This window comes from Lonchura striata, chromosome Z (genome assembly GCF_050655825.1).
Source record: "Lonchura striata isolate lonStrDom1 chromosome Z, ASM5065582v1, whole genome shotgun sequence".
NCBI classification, from domain to species: domain Eukaryota; kingdom Metazoa; phylum Chordata; class Aves; order Passeriformes; family Estrildidae; genus Lonchura; species Lonchura striata.
In genome coordinates, this window is record NC_140740.1 from 80,010,812 (window position 1) to 80,035,484 (window position 24,673).

Below are 24,673 nucleotides of genomic sequence, written 5' to 3' on the forward strand. Positions count from 1 at the left end.
TTTAGACTGAAAGAGACATTCAAGATCATGAAGTCAAATAATTTACCTTGCCCATGTCCCTAAGTGTCATAGCTACACATCTTTTAAATACATCCAAGGATCTTGTTGGGACTCAGTCAATTCATTCAACACCCCTACTAACCCATTACAATCATCAAACCATGAACAACATGCTATAACAAAAAGACAGAATTCTACCTAATATAATCCTCTGTATTTTCCAGGCAATTATGTAAAACTCTATTTCAAAATATTCAAAGGTGTCTTGGAAATCTCAAAATGTATTTATTACAAAAAGTACAAGAATTTGAAAAGATAACGTTCCTGGATTGTCTTAATGCCAGTTATGATACTAACCCAGCTCTCAAAAGATCTGATAAGAACAAAAAAAAAAGTGAAAAATTAGATGTTTTCAATCTTAAATATAGACAATTTTTTCTCTATTCCAAGATTTGAAATGAAAAGCTTAAAGCTAAAACCACATTGCTGATGAAGATCCAAAAGAAAGACAGTCAAACAATATTTTGTGATTCAGGAATACATCCCAAATTCATGATCCAATACTTAATATTCTAAGGTGCTACAATTCCAGAGTCCAAGAAAAAAAATGCAATGTGAAGCAGTGAGAATAACAATACCCATAAATCATCTCAGAATTTCTCTAACTGCTAACCATGAAGGGGTAGAAGTACAGAAAGAATCTTTTTCCAAAATCTGGGTTTCTACAAGAAGAGAATGGTACTTTTGGATTAAAAAAAGCTAAGGAGTACCTCATTAAACACTAAGTTCTTAATTAAGAATTCACCACTGTGTTCTGAAAATAGAATGGGGGAAAAGAATAACCCTCTAGAGCTGTAACACCTGTCAAATAGTCTTAAAGTGACTTCAAGTATCCCTCTACCAAAACTAAAACGAGTACAGTAAAAGGTTGGTATTCATAACCATACAGGATATTTTTGGAGCTAATCCAGCTAATGATCCCAGATTTCATTTTTCATGTCATGCAAAGCCATAGTTTTGTACTGCTTGACTCTGGATAGCAGGTAGGCCCCCAGTCAGTTGTTTTTCCACTGCACAGCAGGATGGAGAAATGAAAAGAACCACACAAGCAGAGGGGAGGGAGACCTTGCAGGTTGAGACAAAGGCAGCTTAGTAAGTACAAGGGGAAAAAAGAAGAAAATAAATGATGCAAAAGCAGTCATTCCCCACCAGCAGACCAATGTCTCTCCAGTCCTGAACATGGTCTACCTACCCAATTTTACCACTGAGTATGTCATGTTATGGAATATCCCCCTCCTCAATTCACATTGTGCCAGCTGTGCCTTGCTCCAGCCTCCTGCTTACCCCCAGCTGACTGATTGGCACAGTGAGAAGCACAGTGATGTTGTGCAAGAACCATTCAGTGACAACTATGAAACACTGGTGTCTTTTCAACACTGTTCTGGTCACCAATCTATAACAGCACCATATGGGCTTCTACTTGAGAAGTGAACTCTAAACATGCCCAGTACAAGTTTTGAAGATAAGACCACTAGTAATTAATGCATTTTTTGGTGCACATATCAACCACAGAGGGAAAAAACTCATATACTTCAAAATAGCTATGGACAGATACAGAAATCTAAAAGCTGATATATACAAGGATATCAGAGGACTCATCTGAACTGCCCTGTGACTTCAAAGAACTTAAAGAAACCAACAATGACTACATAGTTATTCCTGTAGGTTTAGATATCAAATCAACAATATTTAATACACCTGCAGGTCACAGACTATAGCTTGCTTAAAGATGACAGATTATACCATAATACAAATTTTTCTGAACAGGAGAATCTCAGGAAGACTTTACTCACTTCCATGGAAACAAAACTGTTCAAATACAGCATCCAGTCCACTAGTCTACCCTACCAAACAAAAGACTTAGCAGCACTGAATTCCAGAGTCCTCTCTCTTTGATCCACACACAGACATCAGAAGCTGTTTTCAAACATCAGAAGCAGGTTTCCAGTTAAGTCTTTCTTTACAACAGTCAAGTTCATCTACATATCTCTAACATGTAAGCAATTACAGGAATTTCTTACATGGTGTCACATATGCCTACAGTCTTCTAATTACATGCTTCAACAATACAAGATAAAAAAGGAGCGAAAAAAAAGTGTGATGCATGTGAGTACCTATAAATGAAATTCAATGCAACTCCAAAGCGCTCCAAGGACTATATTCCAAAAGTCAAATCCTACTGTAGCAACTATATGAAATATAGGAATTGATCTACTTGTGCAACCTAGGAAATATAGGTTTGGATAAATCTTAAAGAAACAGTATAAAAAAACACTTTTTAAAATCAAAAATGAAAGGCAATGCACTTGCAGCATATACACAGCCATTAAAAATACATTCCCAAGCAGCAAAAACTGCAAGCCAGTGACATCACCAAAGACATCAGAGGAGCAAACTCTTAAGAAACATATTAAAAAAAAACCCAAACAAATACAAAGGAAAATCCTTTCTCATTATTCTCAAAATATTTACATAAATTATTTTAAATATTTTATATCCAGAAAGCACAGACTCTTTATAAGAGCAAATGGGGAAACAAGTGGTCCAACCTTCTAGGGCCACTGCAGAACACAGTTTTCCCAATATAAAATCTGCTGCATCATCTGGTATCTTTTCCATTTTAATTTATAGTTTGTTCGGGTATAGCCACTCCAGAAAATATTTCATTGTTTGAAAACTCATTATAGCATTATAAGTAAGATCTGAATGTGTTTTTCACTGTTCTAGGTAGTCAGGTGAGGTATTCCAGTGAGGTATCTTCCACTGCTTCATAATCATCAAGATGTCACTTTTATTTAAATTCTGGGATATGCTGAAGTTGCATATCCCAGATATTCATGGTTCCTGCCTGTGTCAAGTTTGGACAAGTCACTACAAATGTCTGCTCTGGAGATTTTTTATTATTTCTGTAACAATCCAAAAGATCTAGAGCATTGCATCAATTTCAAGTATTGCAGGAAACTTTAGAAGTTCTCCAGCTGTTCAGGATCATACATGATTTACTTATTTGTAAGCTATATGGTTATACTTACTTTCATTCATTAAATGACTTTCAGTCATTTGGTTATAAAAGTCTTAGCTCTAACGTTAGACTCCAATCCTCAATTAACCATTATAAAAAGTAAGTTACATCTCCAAAATTTTTACTCAACATAATATAAACAAGATGTAGGAAGGCAACCCAGCTGTTTCCTTCAGACATTTGTCTCCCTATGTTTTCTGTACAACTACTCAGAGAATACCCTGAATATGATCCTGACTGCCATATACAGAGTCCAAACAAAAAAAATTCTCTTATCACCAGTATATTTATTTGTAACTACTTCTCCAGACATAACAAATTATTTTGTACCATATATTTCAATTTAACAATTTTAGGCATTCAATTTGATCAATTTTTTCCATGCTTTTATAATTTTTCATACCTTTAGGAAAGTCATTCCCTTTCTTGTTACTCTCCTCTAGATAAAGAACTAACCAAATACCACTACCTCAGAAATATATCTATGACCTAGATCTTAATATTTTTAGTATTTTAGGTGGCTTTCACTGAAAAAAAAATATTTCCATAAAATACCACATTAATTGTGTGCATTTGTTGTAATGGACGAAAAGCCGAAGGAAATTTGCTAAACTTCTAAAACAGATTTTTTTTTTTTATATATATTTTTTAATCAGCAGGTAAAACACACTCACTATGTTGTCCAATAGCCAAAGATACACTTTAATCCTGCTTGTATACTTCCCAGAACACATAAAACAGCTGAATGACACCAAATATAGTATAGCCTTCTGTTGCTCAAAATGAGTTCTAAAGACAGATATCCCTCTCATAAATAATCCCAGTTAATAATCACATTTCCAGTGACTGAAGTAGGTGCTGTATTTCTACATAACTGTGTTACAGAGTCCAGCCTTTGGTACATATTATACCAGTAAAGCACTAGCTTGATCAATCAAATTAGGTAACTGTCTATGAAATGTAGATTTGGTGTGGCAAAACTCATCACATATCCAACTCAGACAGATTTGGATCTTTTTAGTCAATTTTAAGTAATAGTATGGATCTCAAATTCAAGATGGCTTCAATCTTATTGAGAAAGGAAAAATAAGAATGCTTGTATCATTGAAATAAATAAACTTTTACATTTCCATTTTTTAACAGATGTCACAAGCCACAGAAGAGAAGGAATGGTCAGATGTTGTTTCCCCAGCTTGAAAAAGCAAATCTCAGAAGTGCATCAATCAAGGAAAAATACTGCTAAAAAGATGACTCTCTAGCTGGAGCTCACAATTTATCTTTCACTAATGGCCTGCTCTTAAATTTATTTTTTTATTTGTGTGCACAAATCACAGTAAGCTATGGTCTACACCTTATTCAAGACCAAAAAAGGAAGAAAAACAGCACAGAAATATCCACAACTAGCATTACAGCTATCGAATTACCAGAAGCTTTTATTTTTTTAAAAGCTTTATGCTATGGTAATATTAGCTATGAATTAAGTTGTCTTTTACTTTCACTAGACCCTTAGAAATCTTTGACACAGGAGACAAGTACATGCTGGCTGAAAGTACTTTCAATTAAAACTGTCTGTATTCAGTGAAACAATGGAATCCCTCTCAGACAGAAACACAGTATTTCTACAAATTGCTCCTGATACTAAAGGAGTAACTAAACTCAAGCTGTCATTAGAGAACTTCAAAACTAGAGAAGGACAACCAGTATTTCATACACAAGTCTTTAGAGCACACAAGGTAGGAAGACTGAGTCATCTAAACAGAAGCCATACGCAAGCCGTAAGAAAAAAAACCTGCCCCTCAAGTTACGAATAGAAAAAAGAACCAAGAAGTTATAGATTTAGTCTTTTCTGTTGAAGTTATTCCACTTTAACTTCTGAACCATACTTATTGCACAGCTCCGGTCACTATTCACTCAACTGGAGAAAAACCTTCCTGACTACTGTTATTTTAGACCATTTTTACACAAGTTCCTCTGAGACTTTATATAACCAATCCACCCTCAATTCATAGCTCTTCAAGGATAAAGGTCTTCCCTCAATCTTACTTTGAAAAATCCATAATAACTGGATGTGTAGGTTAATGTCGGCTCTCTGCCAATTCCTCTCTTCAGTAAGACAGGGAAGAAAATACAATTAAAAGCTCGTGGATCAAGATAAAGACAGGGAGATCACTCACTTGCTACCATAATGCAAAAAACAGACTGGACTTAGGAAAGATAAATTGAATTTATTGCCAATAAAAGGTAGACAGTGAGAAACAAAAACCAAAATAAATCCATCTTCCCCCCACTGTTCTTTCTTCCTTTTTTGCTGGCTTAACTTTGCTACTAACTTCCCTACCCCTCCCCACCACTGTGCAGAGCAAAAGGGACGGGGAATGTGGCTTGTAATTCAACCATAACACTTCATCCCTGACACTCTTTCCTCCTCACTCTTTTTCCCTGATCCAGCACAGAATCTCTCCCACACAACACAGTCTTTCCCAGGACTTCCCACAGGAAACACAGTTCTTCAGCTCCTGAAGAAACTGCTTCAGCATGGTCCTTTCCACAGGGCACAGGCCTTTAGAAACAGACTTCTGCAGCATGGGTACCCCATGGGCCACAACTGCCAGAGCATCTGGTCCTGTACAGGCTGCTCTCCCACAGGTCACAGCTCTGCCAGGACCCTGCTCCTGACTGGGCTCTTCATGGGCTGCAGCCTTCATCAGGATGTGTGCACCTGCTTCAGCATGGGCTTCCTCATGGCCTGCAGTGTGGACATCTGCTCCAGACTGGTCCTCCATGAGCTCCAGGATGACAACCTGCTTTGACAAGGTCTTGTCTTTGGGCTGCAAGGGAATCTCTGCTTTGGCACTTGAAGCACCTCCTCCCCTTCCTTGCTGCTGATCTGGGGGTCTGCAGGGCTGTTCCTCTTCCATTTTTTTCCCACTCCTCTCTCATGGCTGCTGCACATGGTTCTTTACAATTTCTAATATATATGTTGTCCCTGAGGTGCCACCAGAATCTCTTAAAGACTCAGCATGGGGGAGTGATGGGTCTTTTTTGGAAATGGATGCAGCTTGCTCTGTCAAGTACCAGGATAGCTTCTAGTCTTTTCTCAGAGAGGCCCATGTGAACTAAATACATGAATTTAAAAGCTCTAGTCCCAAGTGGAGAATAACTTTCAGAAAGCTGAACAAATGAAAACCAAATTCTATCATCTTCTCAAGTAAGGCATTGCACCAACCAATAAGAAGACAAACAAGTGATTCTTTGCTTAAAATTTTCTAGTTCATTAGATGCTGATTTGAAGACTGCACTGTTGAGCACAGTACCACCCAATTTCCTATCATATTCCTTGTGCCTGCTGCCTCATCAGGAATGGATCAGTCTTCTGTAAATCAAAAAAAAATGAACATTGTTAGATTTTCATATTCTTACTGAAAAACCTCCTGGAAAACTCCTTTTTGCATTTTTTAGCTCTGAAAAATCCTCTGTCATTCCAATTACTTCTGAAATTTAGTATGTGTTGTCAGGTAGTAGAGGAGCATTTGGAGTTAGATGACTATGGTACTTCCAAAAGAAAGGTACTTAAACTGGTACTTAAAATGGTTTTTCTTACTGGGATTTTTTTTCTGTATATAGACAATCCTAACTGCACTCTCGACTGGCTCAGTTATTCAACATGTTCTTTAGAAAATAATGACAGGAATTAATAATTCCAGAAAGACAACACCAAAATTAAGAAGCAAAATCATCTACCTCAGACAAAGCAAGACGTAGAAACCAAATGTAACAGGTGACTGTGCAAACTCACAAGACAGAGCTGCCACATGGCTGACCAACCTATTTCATGTCACTGATGATGCCCTAGGAGAAATGCAACTGTTATTGAGTCTAACAGTCTGCAAGCAGCTAACAGCACTTGGGAGTCTGAACACTGCTGAAAACTTGGAATGAGAAAGAGGAAAGAACCTAGCTACAGTTTACATCATAAAGCATTTATTTGGGGGAATGAAAGGTACATGCAGCAACAGAAATATTCAGAAGACACTAAAATATTTTAATGTGTGATCTGAATGCTTAAGAGGGAAGAGTGGAGTAATACACAAAGTCTTTTCTCAGTTTCTGGTGCAGGAGCTGAAATCTGGAGAACCAAACATGGTCTGGTAAAGTATACAATCCTCCTTGCTTACATAACAGAAACTGCAAGAAAAAAGGAGATTACACCCACAGTAATACCTCCTTACTACTCCTGCTAGTTCTATAAAAATAAGAGTAGGTCAAGTATTTGAGAGCTATTATGAAACTCCTCTACTCCTCCATATCAAAACCTCCTAAACAAAGAAGTCCTCAAGGATCTGCTCTACCAGGCTTGTCTGCTTCATCAACTTCTGTCAGAAAAACTGCACCAGCTGGAAGTGGCAGCCGTGAATTAAACTCCATATAGCCAATTCAACTCTGATGGAAACAAAATTTTGATGTAGACAAATTATGCCAACAGGAAAAGCATTTGGGTTGGCTTTACTCATACCATAAATTCAAATAGTGATTTTTTTCTGGCACAGAGATTTCTTCTGCTTTTCCAAGTAGGGACTTTATTGGCCAAGCTGCAGTAACTTTTAGGTCAAAGTGGTTTAAAGAGCTCAAATACCAAAATTTTTCGAACTATCTTGAAAGCCTGTTACAACAACAGCAAAAAGTTAACTGTCTGTATTCTGATATGTCTCAAAGATTTTTGAAATAAGGTCTCCAAGAAGCATTTTTCAAATATGTTAAATAAAAATTGTTCCAAAGCTTGCTCTCTTTGTATGCACACATATACAAAGCAAATAACCCATCAACCTCACAACCTCTATTTCATATAGTCAAGCTCATTTTGCAAAAACAATACTGAAGACAAACAGTTCTAAACAATTAAACTCTAAACACAGTCACCACAAAAGTCTCAAGAAGTTACAAGGGAAAGCTCTCCTAACTCTCCCATGCAAATCCAAATCCAGAAGCAGCGTCTTCCTCTAGTCCGCTTCTCCTTTAGGAGATAGTAGGATTTTTCTCAAATGCAGGGAAACTGACAACAACTTACATGTGGATTTTTAAGAGAAATTATCTCTGACTGGACTCAGACAGAAAGAGTTAAGCAAATGTCTTGGTTGTTCAGGCACCAGAGGTACTATTCTGAATGGTAAAATGATAGCAAGGGGTTTTATTTATTAGCATGAGCTGCAAATGGAACCAGTGGACTATGGGTCAGTAAGTTACTACCTGAGACAAATACATGAAGAATACTTTTTTTTAATGCCTTCTTGACCAGACATGAATAGAGGGATGGAAGAACATTACATTACCAAGAAAAACAACAATACATGGGACAGCAAGCAAAAAGTTAGAAGGAAAATAATATAATCAGAATCTGTGTTTTTTTATCAATATAACCATCAACACATAAAACTGTTTCAAAGGAAAGATTATTACTTGATCCCATAGTTTTCAATTGCAAAATATAGCATAATCCCTATTTCACATCATCAAACTTACTGACAAGAGTGAGTGAGATGGGAAAAAACAGAAGAAAAGCAGAAGACCTAGAAACATGCAGCAGTCTTCAGCTTCAGCAAAAACATATTCAAAAGTAAAATTCCATAATAACTAGAAGTTATATAAATATTATCTCAGCTTTTATTCAAAGCCTTAGAAAACTGAACAACAAAAGCTTTAAGGTGCAATTTCAGCTTGTTCAATTCTTGGGACCAAAGCCATACCCAAATACTCTCTGAAAACCAAAAAACTACTCTTGAAGTATTTTATTTGTACCTTTTTTTTTTTTACTTCATGTAGTTAAAATCAGAAGAAGCTCTAAGACTGTCTCCAGAATGCCTCTGATTGAGCAGTGAGGTTGGACCAGATGACCTCACTGAAATCTCTTCCAACCTTATCCATTCTGCAAACACACCAACACAGCACTGTATCACACAACACTATTATGCAGACTTACTCTAGAAGTATTTTGAGGATGAAAAAAGCCTAAAAATCTGCTCACAAAAAGTACCTAAGCAATGTCACTAATATACATATGTCAAAATTATATTAATAATGAACAATCAAGCTATTCAAACTGTCTATGTGAATGTAATCTGGCTCCTTGTGTGAACACAGTACAACCCATGATTACTTGACCACAGACATTTTACCCATGGGACATCTGCCTTATTCCATGCATAAGCCTATGCCTTCCTAAAGAATGGAACATTGTCAGGAAATAAAAAGACTCCTTTATAGACTCACCTACTTTGGCTGCAGAATGGTGCAAGTACACAGCTTTGACTAACATAGGCCAGGACCGGTCATACATGTTCACTTCAGAAAGACCAATACTTTACTTATTTGATTTCAGATGTAGAAAGAAAGGAGTCAAGAAGTGACTCAGTGCCAGAGCATTTTTAATGGAAGCACAAGAAGCCCTTACAGACATAATTACTCTAAGACATAGCCTATACATAATCATAGACACCCTTAACCCCAGACATGCAAAGCTTTGATTTCTGGGCATCCCTTTTGATCAGTGCTAGAGCATTAATGAGGAGCTTTCTGCACCCATGGATGCATAAAGTATTAAAAAGGAGACACAAAGAAAAGAGTAGGTAAAGACTCAAAGTGAATTTTTATGCAGAAATGAAAGGATATGACTTCTGGCACATCTCTACATTCTTTTATAGAATTCTATTTTTGTCCCCTCCAATTTCACCATGTGAAAATACCATAATTTGAAATCATACCCAAATCTATATCAGTCATCAAAAGAGTTTAAATATTTTAATCATCCACAGTGCTATTTTGAGAAAAATGGTTGGATGTCATGTTTTGTGGACTAGGCCTTAGAAGGAAACAAGACACTTGGCTTGTGGCTTTCACAGATATGTGTTGATAGCTAAGGAATGGCAGGATTTAATGATCTTGGACTGCATTCCACACATAAAAGAGAACTACATTCTAGGATAAAGTTTCCCAATACACAGGCTATAAAACATCAGATGGTGGTCCAAAAAATAATCATAAAAGTGTATTTTTAAAAACATACATTCTCACACATATTAGCAAGAAAACATTATTGAGGAAATAAAAAAAAATAAAAACATTCCAGCTTAACTAAATAGCACTATAAGGCATAAGAAAGTGTGACATTTCACAAGATGATTCTTGCATTTTTTAAGGAAATTAAATGTTCTTGAAGTAACATAATCTCCTTTAACATTTAAGTTTGAAAACACTTTCTTGTGTTTTACTGAATTTCCTGAGTCCCCTTCAGGAACTGCTTTATTACATCCAGTATGTTCCTCTCCTCATCTTACTTCTCCAGCTGCTAACCTGTTTTCTTCCAGATCTCACTATGCTTCCTCTATTATCATTCTCTTTATAGATACCCTTTAAAGTCACCTACTGAAGCAATCCATCCATCCACTGCACAATTTTTGCCTATTTTTATTAACAAGCTCTGCCTCAGGTATTCTGTTTCACTCTAAATTTCAGTTACCACTGTTTTGGAACATCCTTTATTTCACTTGTTCAGCTACAGGAATCTCCTTTCTTAGGACACTTGTTTTACCCATCACTTTTTTAAAATTAGAGACACCTAGTTCACACCCTGTATCTACTCCCTGGGTTAAGATCCATACATAACTACCCAGCCCTTGTCTTTCACAGTCTTCTTTTCAGGACTAATTTTCCTTCCTAATGTCTTTGCATCTTCTCTGTTGTTATGTCTTAATACATATTCTGAATTGCTTGGTTTTCTAAGCCAAACAAATAAGCAGCAATGAGTATGTTAAATCTTTATATCAAAAGAGCTCAGAAAAGACAGCTGTCAAAGAATACTAGAGACATACTTGGAGCTCATAAGTACAATAATAGTAGCATACCTGAAATACTCTCCCTCAAAATCAGTATTTCTGCTCTCCTACTTCCAATATACCACTCCTACAAAATTCAAGAATGTCAAATAAAAAACAGTTAAAAAAGCCCAACAGCCATCTTTTTTATCTCTAGTACATAACTTGAAACACCATTTGCATGTGTAGCTCTGATGCTTCATTCGTCATCAGTTTAAAAGCTACGGTTTTTTTCTGAGATGACTAAAACTTAAAACTTCTTGATTTAAAACGTAAAACTTCTGGTTTTAAACAACCTTTACATTAAATATGCTGATTAATACATACCCATTTAACCAATTCATATGTATAAATAAGTACTGAATTATTATTCCCTTTTTCCAACACAATTATTTTCACAAGTCTTGTAAGTGACAAACTGTATCTGCATGAGAACATGCTTACTAAGAAGAAGAATTTTAAACCCAACTAAAAGTGCTTAAGTACATTACATATTTAAACACCGGAAAAACTATTTTGCATTTAAAACTAAACTGTTTATGTTATTTGGGCTATCAAGAATGACAACTACATAAATTATCAGAAAAATAAAATTTCAGAACTGATCTCCTCTTTCTTGACAGTTCTATTAATGTATTATAAAGAACAAACTGTTTTACTTCTCTTTTCTATTTCTAATGGATATAAATTAAATTTGAATAAAGAACTAGTTGAAACATTTTTAAATAAGACTATTCACTTGATAGTCACAAAATATACTGATGTATGAATTGATCTTGACATGTCAGCAAATTCTGTTTCCCAGCATGTGGTAGCTTTTCTGAGCACTTTGGCAAGATGCATGCACTGTTGGATATGTGGGCTGGGGTGTGTGCTTTTTGTTTTGATTTGTTTTTAATTTGAGAATACATTCAGCCTGCAGTAACATGCATATTCATCATGGAATTTTAAGTTTACATATGTTTCTTTAATTAAAAGTTCTAGTTAATGCATTTAAAAGAAAGGTTTGATACAGCTTTCTACAAAGCCTCTTTATATGGCCTCAAATTATTTGCATCTTACTCTGACATACTTGCAAGAGCAAGAGTTTCTAGATCAATTAAATGATTTTTTACAATCATGGTTAAAAATTGTATATTTTATATTATATAATTTGAAATGCTTTATGACACAGAAAGAATAAGCCCAGTATTTGATTTGTGTTAGCAATTGAAGAAAATAATTTAAAAAATGTTTTGTTTGTTACTGAGATGAATATATGAAAATGATATGTTTCCTTGGAATCTGGCCTTTTTTTTTTTTTTTTTTTCTGAATAAGAGAATATGGATTTCCAGCTTCTTAGGAAAATTAAGTTTGCATACCAGCACAGAATATCCCCGGGACTTCACTCCGGAATACAACAGTTCGTACTTTCTTATCAGATTTCAAAGCATCCACAGCTTTTGACATCTACAGAGAAAAGGAGGAAGGGGAATCACCAAACACTTTTTAAAGTGCTTCATTCCAATATTTCACCTTTACAGTAAAAAATATTCTTGTCACTTACCATTTTTACAAGATTTTTGCTAAGTGCATTCTTGGCATGAGATCTGTTTAATCCAAGCACCACAATTCCTGGAGAGGAAGAAAGATCAAATCACTGTTACAATGTAGTGTAATATGCATCATCTATGTAAATTATTATTATTTTGAAATTATACAAAAGGCATTGAGGACTGAAAAAAAATGCTAGTGTAATCACTATTGAAAGAAGATAAAATTATTTATTCTTTTCAATACTCAAGAGAAATTACACTTACTTTAAGAACAAAAACAGGGCTCTAACATCATCATGTGGAAACAGTGCTTACAAAAATTGAATGCAGAATTATACAACTGCGTGCAAAAATTTCATGTTTGTGCATGAAGTGCTGACAAACCATCAGGAAAGATGCTTAATTGTAAAGCACATATTTCCATATTTAGAGAGCTATCACCAGAGATTTTTTAAAGCATGAAGTGCTATCAGAGCAAAGACCAGCAACTCCAATACAGGTAAAAGGAAGTCATAAACATAGAAAGAATGCCACCAGTGGGAAAAGATCAATGCTTGGTACATGGTTCCAAAGACACATTCACAGCTCCCTTAGTCCAGTTACAGATCAATTGTCTGACTGATTACCTTTACATTGGTTTGGATGTTGTAGTAGAAACAAAAATTGTCTTTATTTTGCCCCCTCACCTTAACAGGCATGAATATCCAAGAGGAAAATTCTGAAACATCTATTTTGGTAATGCCTAAGTTTACCACAACTACAGCAATCTTTTAGACAATTACTGTTTGAACCCATACAACTGCCTGAGTTCAAAACACCAGCACACAGTCCTGATCCCGCCCTGGTAGTATTTTATCAGTCAGGACCCTCTTCATGCAGAAAATGCAAGGATAAGGTGGAAGAAAGGACTAGGGCAAGACCAGGAATGAAAGGCAGAAAAGAAGCTCTGTCTCAAACAAAAATGCCCACAGTAGTGCCACCAACCTATGATATGAAAAAACAGAATTTCAGAAATTCGGTGTTTGCCCAGGTGACTACTACTTCACCACTCAGCTTTGAATGTGCAATCTATACATAATTATGCTCTTGTAGCCTTCCCTGTCATCTCAGTGCATACTGCTTCTTCTATTTCTGGAAAACCTGTTCTCCCTTAGGAGTGACCCATTAGTGTCTGAGCTCCCTTCCTCTCCTTCCTCCTGCATGTCTGTTGCACACACATGCACACATGACAAGATTTAAAAGAGCTCCTGCTCCTTCTGTAGTTAACAATTTGAAGACAAAGTCTTCATTTGCCAGCTACCACTGTCATGATTCAAATAAAAATAGTGTCAAATGCAGTAATAAAGCTCACATGACCTTCTTGCACTTAAGGTACAGTCAATTATTACGTATAGGTACCTCCTAATAGGGAAGTGGAACCAGGGCAACCCAAATGACCTTCATTCCTTGTTCTACAAGCCTGAGTTCCCACGCTTATACCTGTGGCTGGAGATATTCATCAGGACCACCTGCAAAGGTCGTTACTCAGCACTTACTTAGGAATCTGTTTATATTCTGTTAAGCAAAAAGGAGTGGTACTGTAGCACTTTTCTTCAGCTGTTACAACTTCTCCAGGAGGAGGATCAATCCAAATTCAAATATTCCATAGGTTCAACACAAGTAGATTAGGCAAAAGCATCATCCTACATTAAAGCAACAAAAAGACACTTCACCCTGACTTCACTTTGATTACAGGCACTACAAATCCCATGCTTAAATAAACTAGAGATAGTATTACCCCAAACCATACGTCAGTCAGGAAATAGCATCCTTTTCAGAAGCATGTTATGCTTAGTGGCAGTAACACTTAATGACACTTGAATTTTTCTTCTCCCCACTGAAGCCCAAAGACTGCTACTCCACCACCACCAACAGTGTATTCAGAAGGAAGCTCCACTTAACACTAAAGCACTTTAAAGATTTTTTTTTTCCTACAAAGGAATTATCCTTGAAGACAAATCATACAAGTCAATTTTTGCTTAGCAGTTGTATCAAGTCAAAACTACCACTTCTGCTTCCTTCTACGGAAGTAAAAGACAAAGATGGCACCCACCCAGCTGTTTTCATTTAAGTATAAAAAAACTGTGAAGCAAGAATTGCAAGACAAAAAGTATAAAATGTTTGCAAGGGATACCTACATATTGCAGTGATATATATATACAAAAAAAACATGCCTTACAGTCACATTTGAATTATTATTGTTCTGGTATGCCATTACTACAAGATCTGAGCATCCTGAGGACAGAAGGGACCTTGAAGATCATTTTGTTCCAAACCTCCTGCAGGTACACTTGCACTAGAGCAGATTGTCCAGAAGCCCTTCCACCATGGCTCTGAACACCTCCAGGTATGGGGTGACCACAGCTTCTCAGGGCAATCCCTTTCAGTACCTAAAAGTAAAGAATTTCTTCCTAATATCTAAACTAAACCTGCTCTCTTTCAGTTTAAAGTCCCTCTCTATGTTTCTTACAGGCTCCCTTCAGAAAATGGAATGCCACAGTAGGCCACTCCAAAGCCTAGCCTTCAGGATGAACGGTTCCAATTCCCTCAGATTTTTTCCACAGGAGCACTCCATCCCTCCATTCATGTTGATGGCTCTTCTGGACTCACTCCTACAGGTCCATGTCCTCCCTGTGCTGGAACCCTAGAGCTGAATGCAGAGTTCAGGTGGGCTCTCAGCAGAGCAGAGCAGAGGGGCAGAATCCCCTCCCTCCCCTGCTGCCCACGCTGCTCTGGATGCAGCCCAGGACACGTTTGGCTTTCTGGGCTGGGAGTGCCCATGGCTGGGTCATGTCCAGCCTCTCACCACCAGCACCCCCAAATCCTTCTCCCCAGGGCTGCTCTCCATCTGCTTATCCCCAGCCTGTGCTGATACCAGAGGTTACTCTGACCAGGTGGAGCACCTTGCACTTGGTCTTGTTAAATTTAATGAGATTCCTATGGACTCACTTCCCAAGCTTGTCCAAGTCCTTCTGGATTGCGTCCCATCCTTCAGGTATGTCAACTGCACAGTTCAGATTGGTATAATCAAAACATTTGCTGAAGGTGAACACAATCCCCTCATCTATGTCATCAATGAAGATACTAAATGACAGTGGTCCCAGTATAGACCCTTGAGGCACATCACTTGTCACTGACTTCCATCAAGACCCTGAGCCATTGACCACTACGCTCTGGATGCCACCATCCAAGCAACTTCTCATCCACTGAACAGTCCATCTCTCTCCACTTTAGAAAGAAAAGTGTTGAGGGGAACACTGCAAAATGCTTTCCAGAAGTCCAGATAAATGACATCTGTAGTCATTCCCTTGACCTCTGATGAAGTGAATTCTATCATTCAAGGCCACCAAGTTGGTCAGGCAGGACTTGCCCTTGGTGAAGTCATGCTGGCTGTCTTCAATCACCTCCCTGTTCTCTGTGTGCCTCAGCACAGCTTCTAGGAGGATCTGCCTCACAGAGGTGAGCCACAGAGAAGAGGCTCATGGGTCACAAGTTCCCAGGCTCCAGCTTTCCATTGCTTTTAAAAATGAGTACAAGGTTTCCCCTTTTCCAGTCATGGGGGACTTGACCTGAGGGAGGTCACTTTTCAATAATACCTGTTATATTGTCATCTGAAGCATTTAATCATGGTTCATTCTTCCTAAAGCACACACATATATATATGCTTTCCAAAATCCTTTTAACTGAACTGTTTGAAAAATCTACTTATGAAAGAAAATGTATTAAAAAGCAATCATTAATAAATAGAAGTAAAAATTAGTAGTCATACTAGTAGTAGTATTTGCTCTGTTGGTGTCTATATGGTATCAAAAACATGACAGATCTAAGAAGGAATAAGCCTTCACATAATGCTAAACCAAATATTAATGTCATAGTTTTTCCAGGGAGTCATCCCCACATTATTTCTGGGACACACTGCAGCACATAATGTGCACCTATTAAGAATACATCTGCAAACTGAAAATTAACTTCATCTTAACTGGCTAGGATCTTCAAGAGACGGCGATTCCCAGTGTTGTCCAATATAAGCAGCAATATTCCTGTATACTACTTTCCTAGCCAACCATTAGAGGCAAAGCATATGTAAATGGACAATATGTTCTCTACTTACAAGCTGCCCCCGTCAAAAGAGAAAGCTGCCTTTAGTATAATTCTCATTGTTTAGAGAAAAAGGAAATGAAACTTGTATTATAAGTTATATGATAAAAATGAAAGTTATATTATAAAACGAAAGTATAGTAAAAGCAAGAAATGTCTTTCACAGAAATAAGGATACATATGTATCTGAAAGATAGCTTCAAAGTATCTGTAAATTCCCAGAAACATCCTGATTCATAGCATACACTAAATTCAATACTTAAATAAAGTGAAGAGATTAGATCCTGGATTAACTCCTGTTTGTATCAGCACACAGGAGATCTTACTTTTAATAATGTTTTTTATCTCTTTTATATTACATATTTAGAAATCAAAACATTCATCCTCAATGTTTGGTAGAAACACATCTAAATGGTTACTTAAAAATTAATCTTGTCTTTAAACCAGTACATTTTGCCAGAGTTTGAAAGATTCACTACACCTGCATATAAAGCAGCCACAGAATTCTTTGTATTTATTATTTATTTGCATTCAATACACACACAGAGGCCATTTTGCATAATTTAAAAAATATTTTTAAAATGTCTGAATTATGCTTTGATAAGTGGAAGGGGGATCAAAGTGAGTTATTATTAAGCTTGTTTCACTTAACTACTCAAATGCACCAAGGCAGACAAGTGGATTTAGATGTTTATTATTCTGAAGTAGTTTTTTAAGCAAAACAAGAACATATGGTGACTATATCATGCACAATTCTGGTGGCTTTCATTAATCATCTTATCAAGAAGTATTTAAGTGAAAAATCACACAGATGTGTACTAACCAGCACTTTTTAAAAGCACCAAAACATTCTTCAAAATCCCCTATGAGCCTGTTTCATCTCTAAATTCTGATTTAACTCTTTTCCACACTTCTTAAGTTACTAGTTTTCACCTGCTCAGCCCTGCTTTAAACACAGCAAAGGAACAGGAAATTTTTCCAATTTATCAGCTAGCTATCAGTTTCCAACCTCTGAGCAAACAACTTAAACCAAGACCGTATTTGGTTTTGCCCATTCCATGTACATTAAAATTCTAACTGATTAAGACCAAAAGCTGTCTTATTCTAAACTGAACCAAAACCAGCTGGGAAATTTGACCATAAGGAGTCATTCTAGTATAAAATCTAAATTCTAAAAATATTTTTATCACATTCCAGCAAGTGACACTGCCACATTGGAGTCAAGACCAAGAAGATATTTCTCCCAATTTCACCTATAACTTAAAAATCCAAAGCACTAGAATAATTTATATTTGTAATGGGATCACTAATGCAATTTGGCTAAGTTCTGAAATGTCAATAGCTGTAATACATTTCAGCCCTAGTGATGATCAAATGGAATCTCAAATCAACTAAAAGATACCTACTTAATTTAAAAACACTGACAGTCATCTTTACTCACAGGAAGCTGACACTAAGAGCTTCACAAATTGAAATATGGGCAGAATATATTTTTTAATCACATTCTTCAAAAATCTCACACCTGCTGTATTCCAGTTCTGGTCAAATTTCAAATTTGGAAGCTGGAAAGCCTTGAGTTAAAATGTCAATAACTAGCCTTTGCGAACATACTCTCATTTTACTTCATGTTGAACAACTTCCCAAGACCTGGGGTATGCAAATCACATGGAAGTGAAGCAGAACAGTTTGCTACTTTGCCTACAGGCAAAGATTTGTCTACTGCCTGTAGATTTGTCACGTACATGTACCTGTACATGAGGCAGATACAGCCAGCGTTCCCTCTTCCCCAGTATTCACAGTCCACTCTGAGCAACATGGAAACACCAGGCATATGCAAGAGCACAACCACAGCATCAACAAGCACGTGTGTGCCAGAAAAGGTAGTCAGAGAGCAGGGTCTGAGTGTGCATGAAGTCAAGAAGTATAAAATGGTGTGATGAGACCAGAGTACCGTATGGGAAAGTCAAGAACATAAAATGGTACATCAAGGAATGGCAGGGTAGAAAAGAGCAAGAGAGAGCACAGGGGTGTTCACAGAGCTGGTGTCCTCATTCAGCAGAGATATCACATGCTGTAAGCAGATAAATATAGATTAACTTGGTATACAAGGTGAGAAGGAAGGTGTGTGGTAGCACTACAGGGAGGAAGCAGAGCCACGTTTCTTTTGCAGAAATATTGCCTGCTCTTTGTGCTGCTGAGTAAGGCGTATGAAATTAATGTCTACTTCAAGGATACATTTCTCTATCCTTGTTCTTATCTTTTTCTAACAAACAGTGTTTGTGTCTGTGTCCTTCTGTCCTTCTTCCACTTAGAGAATTCATTATTTAAAAATACACTGATTGAATCCTTCCTTATGATAGTGACAGTTGCTTTAACATCACAAATACTATCTCCAAGTTTTGGGACATTAGGCTACATATAAGTATGAAACACCTTCATAACATAACAAAAACAATGACTCCTCGCTGATTCAACAACTGGAACACACTGCCTAATTCTATGTGTAACAGAAATAAAAGTTGATTACTGTGTAAGATTGTGGTATTTTCTACCACTTCTTGATAGAGCACAAAAAAAAAGGAAGGAAAAACACTCTTCTAACATTTTACAAACTCTCCTTTGCTTCTGTCTTGTCTCTTCCTTAACCTAAAATAATCCACAAAAAAAAAAAAACTTAATAGATTTTTTAAACTAATTCAAAGTTCTAGAATCAGCTGGAAAAACAGTACTAAACTAGTACATTTTAAAGGAAGCAGAAAGAGTTGGGAACAGAACTACAAGACAGATGATTATTTCAGGATCATATTTTATCACCTTTACTATCAATACTAAATAATGACAAAAACCTGCCCTGATGAAACCTGATAAAAGCACATCAGTTTTCCCTTGAAAAAGAAAGAATAATTTTCTAAACTCATACAAAAATTCAAAGTTTTGAGGTTACCTCTCTTTATATGTATACAAATCTATGTATTGGCCTACTTAACTCACAGGCATTTGGCTGAATTGGCAGCAGGTGTGAAATAGCTGAATTAATGTGCTCAAAGACATAAACTAAACTGTACATCTCAACACATGGTCGTTCCAAGATGTACTCTCCATGTAAAGAGAATCATGTGCAGATAATCAAAACCCTATATTATGGCCCCCTCTATAAAAGCGGGTATAACATCATGTCTAAGTATACGTATTATAGGCATAAATCCTCAGGAACAGAGTTTGCACCTCTTCTCCACCATTCCTAGCCCTGCTGAATCCACAGGGGAAGGAAGTGACAAACGCCAAAGGAAGTCGAACACTTCCAAAATCCAGAGAGCACCAAATCATAATAGGAGGCCTAAAGTGTCCATGCTGTGATGAACTGGCTACATGTCACTAAGGAGCACAGATTTTCTTTCTTTTATTAACCAGATGTGTTAAAATAAGACTCTTGGTATAACTGAGTAGAAAAAAGTGAGTAGTGCTCAACAACACTAAAAGCAAGGAGGAGGATAAGATGATTATTAGGAGAGTGGCATGAGATGAGAGAATACTGAAGCCATACCTTCTACCACAGAAAACACGGATATCAGTTTTGTGCCCTCTCTGCCCCCTGCACACAAAGCACAAAACTGATGTCTGGAGCAGCCTGACTCTAGACATTTGCTGCTAAACTTCATTTTCACACAATTAGAGTGGCAAACAGATCCAGCTCACACAGGTGTACCTCACAAACACAGTATATATGCTGCAGTTCTCTAGAAAAAAAAAGTGATGCTGTTGACACACCTCAAGAAGAAGATCCATAACAACCTAGATAAGCTCATGAAATGGGCCCATGGGAATCTCATGAAACTTAACAAGGCCAAGTGCAAGGTGCTCCACCTGGGTCAGGACAGTCCCCAGTATCAACACTGGGCATGAAGAGATGGAGAGCAGCACTGTGAGAAGGATTTGGGGGAGCTGTGGGTGAGAGGCTGGACATGACCCAGCCATGGGCACCCCCAGCCCAGAAAGCCAAACGTGTCCTGGGCTGCATCCAGAGCAGTGTGGGCAGCAGGGGAGGGAGGGGATTCTGCCCCTCTGCTCTGCTCTGGTGAGACCCCACCTGGAACTCTGCATCAGCCCTGGGGTCCCAGCACAGGGAGGACATGGAACTGCTGGAGCAAGTCCAGAGGAGGCCATCAAGATGATAAGAATGGGACACATCTCCTATAAAGAAAGGCTGACAGAATTGGAACTGTTCAGTGTAGAAATTAGAAGGCTTTGAAGTGACCCAATCATAGCTGTCCAGAACCTGAAGGGAACCTACACTAAAGATGAGGCAAGACTATTCACAAGGGCATGTAGCAACAGGACAAGATGGAATTCGTTCAAATTGTAAGAGAATAAATCTAGATTAGTTCATAGGAGGAAAATCTTTACTGTGACAGTGATGAGGCACTAGAATAGGCTGCCCACCGAAGCTATGGCTGCCCCATTCCTGGAGCTGTTCAAGGCCTGCCCGAATGGGGCTCTACACAAATCTGTTCTAGTACGAGGCAGAGGAGTTTGAACCAGGTACTATTCAAGGTCCTTTCTAACCCGAACCGTTCTACGATGCGGTGAAGATCAAGAAGGACCGAGCCGACCCAGTTCTGACACCACCATGCCGGCAGCTCCCAGCGCTCCCGGCCGAGGAGGAGAAGGAGGAGAAGGAGGAGAAGGAGGAGAAGGAGGAGAAGAAGGAGAAGGAGGAGAAGGAGGGGCCAGCGCTCTCTGCCCGCCCCTCGCCGCGGGCAGCTCCCCCAGGGCCGCCCTCTCCCTGCCCCGCAGGGGTCACCCCGGCCCGGCCGGGACAGCAGGTGCAGAGCCGCCTCCCCTCTTTACCTTTGTGCTCATCATCCAGGTACCGGACGCGCAGCTCCTCCTCTTCCTTCGCCTGGGAGCCGTAGCTCCTCCTGGCCGAGGGGAGAGCGGCGGCGGCGACGCCTCCCCGCAGCGAGGGCGCGCGGTGGCCGCTCGGGCCGAGGGCGGCGGAGGTCGCGGCGGCTGCGGCTGCGAGCCTGAGCCGGGCGCGGAGGAGGCCGAGCCCGCCCAGCGCCGCCGCCGCCATCGCTGCTGCCGGCGCCGCCTCAGCCTCGCGCGGCCCCGGCCCCGGTGCCGCCGCCCACGTGACCGGCTGCGGCACGCACGGGGCGCGCTCCCGCCCCCCCCCTCACCGCGGCTCCTGCGGCCCGGCCCCGCCGCTCCTCAGGCTGGGGAGATGGGAAACGCGCAGAAAACCAGCCCCGTGCTGGGCCGTGTCAGAAACAGCAGCACAAACTGCGTGGGCAGAAGCAGGGCGGCGTTCTGGCCCCTCTGCTCCGCCCCGGTGAGACCCCACCTGGAGCGCTGCATGCAGTCCGGGGGGTCCGCCGGGGGAAAAAGGCACCGGGTGAAGTGCAGAGGCCGTGAGGGTGACAGGGGTGATCTGCGACGCCCCGTCCGCAAAGCCAGGCGGAGGGGGCTGTGGCTGGTGGAGCCTCGTGAAGAGAAGGAGAAGAGAAGCCTGTGTGGGCACCCTACAGCAACCTTGCAGTGTCTGGGGGGAATTTCATCAGGATCTGTAGTGATAGGACAAGCAGAAATGGGTACGAATGAAGAGAGAAAATTTAAGTGAGATTTTGGGAAGAAATCCTTCACTGTGACAATGGATGAGACTACTGGAATAGATTGCCCAGACAAGCTGTGCTTGCCTCAGCCCTCGCAGCATTGAAGTTGAATAAGGCTTGAGCAACATGGTCTAGCAGATGTCTCTGCCTATGGCATGTGAAGGGGTTTGGGGCAGGATGATCTTTAAAGTCCATTCCAGCCCCTTGACATTCTGTGATTCTCACACACAGCTTAAAATATGCAGGTGCATAGCCAAATTTCTCATTAGTAACAGCAGATGTTTAGTTTCATCAGGGCTTCATGATACTGTTGGAAGTTGCGCAGCTCATTTATTTGCAGTGAACTTGAGAACATCCCACCTTAAAGGCAACATGCTCAGGCTCTTTTGTGCTGTGTGTGGTGGCACCAGAATGAACACTCATGAGCTCTGCAGTACTTGCTTCTTGCCCCACATCAGCCAGGGCATAGCCTGGTCGTGGCATCAGCATTGAGCAAAGAAAGGAGGTCAATATGGTCAATAACAGAAACCAGGTAGCACATGGTTCTGTATACTGAGATAAAAGAGTGGATTGACCATCCTGTTTTGGGGTTCTCAGAATTATCATTGTGTTGCAAAACTAAGGATCAAATTATTATGCCTTGGAGGTTAGAGTGGAGTTTAGGTCTCTAAGCAACGCTGCCATTGTGTCTGCTTTGCCCTCCATGCACACCAGCAGACAAACCAGCATGAAACAAGTGAAACAATAAAAGCAGTAACAATGGAGGTGGGAGGTAATTGCTATGTTTTGTTGTAAATTCACATGATTCAAGACTGCTATGACCTGTTTCAAAAAGGTTGAAATTTCAGCAATCCATGTGTTAATACCATAACAATTTAGTTGAGCCAGAACATGCATTAGATACAAAAGAAGTTGACTTGTTTCCTTACACAGGACCTGGCAAAGGTTGTTATAACCGTAGTTAATGCAGGTCAGTAATGAGGCTCTTAAAAGCTGTGAAGTTTGTCTTCTTCAAGTTTATTTCCTTCAAATTAGGTCTTGAGAACTGAAAGCATGCCTTTGAGCCACCCCCTGCCATTTTCATAATTCAGTGTCATTTAATTAGAGGAATAAAGGTGTACTGCTTCTGAGCAGAGGCTCAGATGGAGCCATTTTGGTTGTTATTTTGGAGAGCTAGTTACTGCATTCCTTCATGCAGTTGCTCAGCAGCTCCTCCATGCCTTCCTTCTGGAGAAGTGAAAGTCTAAAAATAATGTCCTGTTTGTTCGCTTGAAGCACCACGAAGGGCAAATGTGCATGTAGGGGGAGGAATAGACAGGTTATCACCTTGCATTTATTATGTTTTCCTATTTAAACAGGGAGATAGCTTGTGATTCACAGCCCTTTCCAGTAGAGCCCGCAGCATGCCAAAGACTTCCAGTAGAAAGGAATTAAGAAAATTTTGTTTGCAGTTGAAGAACATTTTCGTTTATGAGAAGGAATTTTGAAATGTTATATTGAATTACACCAATAGAAACAGAGACAGCACTATTCTAAAAGATGCAGAAGATAAAAAGGCATTAAAAGCAGAACTAAATTCACTGCCACGTCATAATGTTGCCTTGAAGATGAAGGCAGACATTTAGTCATATGCAATGGCTCCCACAATGAAGAACTAGCGAACACGTTTCTGAGCAGAGGTAAATAAGTGTACTCAAGCCAACAGATTCATTTCCATTGTAGAAATACCCAGTCATTTTTAAAATGAAGGATTTTAAAAATGCAATTTTCTGTTAAATGCCATTGCCTGATTTTAATTTCTTTGTGTAAGAAGTGAAAAGAAAATTTAATTTCTGTTTATTTTTTCTCAATGTGTAAAACTGCATGATATGATATTCATGTATGTGTGGTTTATTGCAGTCATTTGATACTATGCTGCATTTTGTAATACTGTGTATTCAATTCTTCCCACATTACACGCAATTACACGCAAGTGTAATTCAGGACTCAGATGAAAGCAAAGTTTTCCATATTCTCTTTTTCCCTGATTTTTTCACTGTAGTTCACTTCTAAAACACAGCTTTGAGGTCATAGTCGTACATGAAAGGTAAGGTATGTTGGCATACTTTACATATTATTTAAAGATATATCCCAGTTTTAAAAAATGAAGCAACTAGAAAACAGTTTTAAGTAACTACCTAAATAACATATCTCACTTGGTAGCCTGATTGCTGCTACACACAGATATCCAAATATTGATACTTTGTGATGAGTGAAATAAATTTATTATAATAAATCTTGATTCAGCCTCCCTTATGTCCACAGAAGCAGTGAATGAAAATAGAACCAGTGTAGAGGCTAGCTCACCAAATTCTCCGTACTCAGCTGCAGCTTCTAATACAGTCATCGTCTAATCCAACGGGAAAAACTTGGAAGGTCCTTCACCCTGATTAATGTTACAT

General features: G+C 38.9%; 1 protein-coding gene across 1 annotated transcript in view; it reads right to left on the minus strand.

Annotated features, from left to right (window-relative positions):
• The window catches only part of AUH (AU RNA binding methylglutaconyl-CoA hydratase), a 109,848-nt gene extending 88,117 nt beyond the window's left edge, over positions 1-21,731 (minus strand). The window contains exons 1-3 of the mRNA XM_031507278.3: positions 21,469-21,731; positions 12,495-12,562; positions 12,310-12,397 (exon numbers count right to left, since the gene is read on the minus strand). Of these exons, the coding sequence (XP_031363138.2) occupies positions 12,310-12,397; positions 12,495-12,562; positions 21,469-21,694 (382 nt within the window). The 5' untranslated portion in view covers positions 21,695-21,731. The remainder of the gene's footprint in view (positions 1-12,309; positions 12,398-12,494; positions 12,563-21,468) is intronic.
• Between the last annotated feature and the right edge of the window lie 2,942 nt (positions 21,732-24,673).